Source organism: Cupressus sempervirens, chromosome 3, assembly GCF_028749045.1.
Source record: "Cupressus sempervirens isolate cs-2001-9-10 chromosome 3, ASM2874904v1, whole genome shotgun sequence".
Lineage (NCBI taxonomy): Eukaryota > Viridiplantae > Streptophyta > Pinopsida > Cupressales > Cupressaceae > Cupressus > Cupressus sempervirens.
Window position 1 is genome coordinate 61,391,660 of NC_143120.1, and position 4,921 is coordinate 61,396,580.

Below are 4,921 nucleotides of genomic sequence, written 5' to 3' on the forward strand. Positions count from 1 at the left end.
CGTAACCTAGCACTAAGACCTCCTAATAGTTGCTCACCTAAAAAATAGTACTTTTGCACAAATGGACCAATCAGCAACCAAGAAAGCTAAACAATTATCAACTATTAGTACATGCGAATATTAGTACATGTGTGATCGACTATTAGTACATATGCAATCATTTTTAAGAACTTTTAATGAGCAATAAGCAAGGGGAAAGGTTGTGAATCTAAAAAAGAATCTTATTTGAATTTTTATTTTTGTCTTTAATACATTTTGTTTGGAGATTAGCCAACGCCATACAAACATAAGCGGCCAATGACCCATTTTCCCTAATTAGAAAATAAACATAAGCAACAAGTTACTCGTTTTCCCAAATTAGAAATTCTACCCGTTCCATCGGTGCCCTTTTCTACTCGCACCCGACCGAGGGCCAAACTAGCCACCCGCCCGCCCGTTGGTTTTCATAAGCGTTCCACCCGTCCCATCTTTCCCTGTATCTCGCATTTGCTTCTTTAAGAGGTCTCGGGTTCGACTCCTCCCGGCCAAGTTCGTTGTAATTCAGATATAAGAGCCGGTGCTCGCCAGTTGCCTCTGTCCTCTCCGTCTCCGGAAGAGGATGAAGGGAAACAAGTTGCTGTGAAGCCCACTTTGATAGCCACTGACGAACTGCTGTCTTCAAAGAAGAAGAAAACCAAGGACGCCCCTGCACAGGCAAATTTCAGGCTAAAGAGACATGGGATAGAGCCATTTCAGGAATGGAAAAAGAAGAAGAGATCTAAGAAAAGCCTGAACAAATCCGGCGGAATCGACTTGGAAGAACTCCTGCCGCAAACTTACCATATGCAGATCTCTGCGCCGGTGGAAAGTGCGAAGCAAACGCCAGCCGAAGGCTCCATTCGTAGATCCAACCGCAAGAAGAAAAGGCTGGCGAAAAGAGTGAGCGATTCTACTAAGAAATGGTCCAACGACGAGGAGATTTCTCTTTCCATGGCGCTCTTAGAATGCAGTTCACCCGAAGGCGAAATTAACATGGCGGCGTTTTACCAGCGGGCGAAGGAGTCTCTGCATGATGAGGTAAGTAATTCTCAGCTGTATGATAAGATGAGAACTATGAAGAAGAGGTTTCAGACTATAGAGTCCAAGCTTAAGGAGCGCAGTATTGCGGAGGACGAGTTTCCTTACAGGACTCCTCAGGAGCCCGCTTTATTTAGGATGTGGAAGCGAATCTGGGGAAATAATGGAGATGATCCGGGAATAAATTCCGAAAACCCCAAGAAAAATGGCGTCCAAGGGCTTATTGAGTATGAAAAATCTAGGGAAAATGTAGTTGAAACCCCAAAGGAGTTAGAACATGAAAATTCTAGTGGAAATGGACGGGAAATTGGAAATGAAAGTTGTATGGAAATCGAGGGTGAAAATCCCGGAGAAAATGCTGCTGAAATGCAGAGGGAAAAGGGAGCTGAAAGCCCTGTGGTAAATGATAACGAAAGGGGAAACTCTGCGGAAACTGCGGGTGAAAACCCTAGGGGAATTGAATTACCAAGCCAGGGGGAAGTGGAATTGAAAAAGAAAAGGAAGGAGAGGAGCAAAACCTACAGAACTCTGTGTCTCATGAAACCGAAAACATAGAAGATAATAGATTGTGCAAATTGCAGAAAAGCAAAAGTGGGCGTTTTGAGGATAATATTAAAATCTTGCTCGAAAATCAAGAATCGAGGCTTAAAGCATCAATTGAGAGCTCAATCAATCGTGTTGCTGCTGCTTCCTCTGCTGGTGCAAGTTTTCAACCCTTTGGAGGTTTTGGGCCTGAGATGGGGATGGGAGCCATTTTGTCAAGAAGAATGAAAGAATTGATGGATGATCTTAATTCTGTGAAGGGGTTTACTGGTTTGGATTCTTTGGAGGCTCGGGAATTGCAGCAGAAATGGCATGCTCTTAAGATTCAGGAGGTGAAGATGTTCTGTGAAACCTTGGATTTGCTGCAAAAGCAATGCAGAATAGCTTTGAAAAATGCAGAAAGCTCAGTTTCTACGGACAATCATGGATCCTAGGATTTCGAAGCTAGCATTTTCTTAATCCGCAGGCAATCTTCTCCCTTGTAAATTTTTGTATACAAGCCACTGTCTTGTTTATAATTTGTTGAACTCTTATGAATCTGCTTGTTTATAGTCGGACTTGCAATCAATGAACAATTCATGGCTTTTCTAGTTCAAATTCTGTTATTCTTTAATCAATATTTCAAATTAGTTAAAAGTATGTGAAAATTTGATAAAATTAAGGAAAGAATAAGATAGCAAATAATGATAGGTGTGTATCAGTAATCCACCATGCTCATGTGAGATCGTTTCTATTTCTCATTTCTTTTATGTTATTGGTTCTTGAACTTGTATCATTCTGGTGATGGACTGTAGAACGTAATCTGAAAATCTAAATCAGAAATAAGAATAATAAGAAAAGAATGAAAGCATCATGTTCCTATCATATTTTGTATAGGTTATTGTTGATGGAGGTAGACATATTAGTGAATGAAAAATTGGTATTATATGTATCATTTTTTTATCTTGTTGATTCTTGAGCTTTTCAATTAATCTGATGATGGACTACATAATGTAATTTGAAACAATGTAAAAGAAAACTATATAAAATCTAAATTAGAAACAACAAGAAGGGACTACGGCATCATGTTCCTGCCATAGCTTGTATATGTAAGTTTGTTAAGGTAGTTTATGATGGAGGTAGACACATTAGTGAATGAATAGTTGGTATTATATGTATCAATTTTTTCATCTTGTTGATTCTTGAGCTTTTTAATCAATCCAATGATGGACTACATAATGTAATAAAAAATAATGCAAAAAGAAACTGTATAAAATCTAAATCAGAAACAACAACAACAACAAGGGACTACAACATCATGATCCTCCCATAGCTTGTATAGGTAGTTGTTGATGGAGGCAGACACATTAGCGAATAAATACTTGGAGAGGTTTGATGATGTCACAACATTTTGTATAGTCATGGAGAAGTTTGGTATTAGAGGGTGTTTTCTTCTTCATGATTGTTGCTTAGGATTTGTATTTGTAGTCAAGTAATGTATGTATTGTATTGTGAAACTTAAGGAGAGTTATATTTGGGAATGGTTGTTTGATGGAAATATTTTTTAAACAAAATTTGTAACTTATATATAATTTCAATTGCAGATTTGATTTATAGCTTTTAAGATATATGAAAATGGAAATGATGTATATGGGTAGGTATTCATTTATTTTCAAATTGATTATGTGTAATTTCAAGAACTTTATAAGAAATAATTATGTTTCACCGAAATTCAAAGTTTAGTAGACTGATTACCATTTCAATGGCTTCAATATTATCCTCATTCATAAGAAGGGATGAGTTCGGTTTATATTTTCCGTTACTTCTCCTAATGCTTCTATTATCTATGAGATCATTCATATACACCTTATTGGTCTATCTAACTGTTGTTGTCTATTAGTGTCAAACACACAATCATTTACTAGGCGGAGTTAGACAATCATTACTATGACCGAACTACTCTATTTAGGTCGAGTCATGAGAATGACTTATATATACTGAGCTCTATTGGAGTCGAGCAAGTATATGGTCGCCGAGTGTTTTCAATGTAAGCCAATGTAATGTTAACCAAGTAGTTCGAGTATGTTGAAGCTGAGTTATACAGAAGGTACCAAGCATAGTATAGATCGAGTGCTAGTAGCATATACAATGAGTTTTGAGGGTCAAAAATAGTACATGTCAAGAAGCACATAATTTACATTCAAGTCAAGAATGATACAAAATTTGAGGTAGCCTGTTTCAAGCTAACATGAACATGATATTTATTATTTGTAGAGTTTTCTATAACGATTTTTACACGTTTTGTGGCATGGATCAAAGGTCCCTATGTTCTGTGATGAACGAATTAGATGGAGAGGCAAAACAAGGAAGCATCTAGAAAACTCTTTATGAAATCTTTAAATAGGGCAGAACTTGATCTATTTTAATATAGATCAATAGATGGTATGGTGAAGTGTATGGTGATACGAAGAAGAGAATGAGTTAGTTATGCAATTCAAGAGTGAATCTGTGAACATTGCAGAAGAGGGAAAGAGTTAAGTTATTCTATAACAGAGCAAGCGACCTAGTCAGACATTGAAGGACAAAAATGATTTATCAAATCAAAGATCATATCAGATTAGAAAGAGGAGATCCAATATCATCTTATCAGAGCAAATCAAGGATCAAGTACTAAATTAGTTTTAACAAATTGAGTCAAGGTAAATCTCTTAATAGAGTGGTCTTAAAAGATCTTTGTAAATCTCCTACCAAAGTCCTTACTTTGTTATAAGTGTGAAATCCTCTAACAAGGTGAGATCTAATATTCTCAAAATATTTTAACAAGGCAGACCCCTCACATGGTAGATCATTGGACATGGTCAAACATTATAACCCTAACAGGTTAACTTTAATATTGTACAAGTGAAGATTTGTGGGTGTAATCTCCACCCCAGTTTTATCTTCATATTGAAGTGCTTCAGGGTAATCAAAATCTGTGTCATGCAATTACTTTTCATGCATGATTGATAGATTAGATCTATAAGTTATTACAATTTGATTATATAAATTATGCATGCATAATCAATTGGATATGAGATGGTAAATATGATGAATGCATTATAGAATTACTGAAGAGTTTTAAAGTGTTACAGATCCTGATTCATCCGCCCCCCCCTCCCCCCTCAATATCTTAGTGTCCAATTAAGACTTCCAATACACCTTTGCATAGATGGGGTAATGATCAAACACTAAACATTTGGAGTCAAATTGTGATGGTAATTTACGACGACAGGGTAATTTGTGGGTGATTTTCATTTTTTTTTTTTTTTTGCAATTGCCCCCGATGTCGTCGCAATATCGATGT

The 4,921-nt window shown here is 36.7% G+C and overlaps 1 protein-coding gene across 1 annotated transcript; it reads left to right on the plus strand.

Moving 5' to 3' along the window:
- The first annotated feature begins 411 nt into the window (after positions 1-411).
- LOC149564777 (uncharacterized) lies at positions 412-2,196 on the plus strand. The gene has a single exon (XM_089818369.1). It carries the CDS (start codon positions 823-825, stop codon positions 1,609-1,611), a length of 789 nt encoding a protein of 262 aa, XP_089674495.1. The 5' UTR covers positions 412-822; the 3' UTR covers positions 1,612-2,196.
- The last annotated feature ends 2,725 nt before the right edge of the window (positions 2,197-4,921 follow it).

Bases quoted from the DNA above. Each gene is read 5' to 3' on its own strand.
- LOC149564777 (XM_089818369.1), top strand. From the start codon at position 823: ATGCAGATCTCTGCGCCGGTGGAAAGTGCGAAGCAAACGCCAGCCGAA.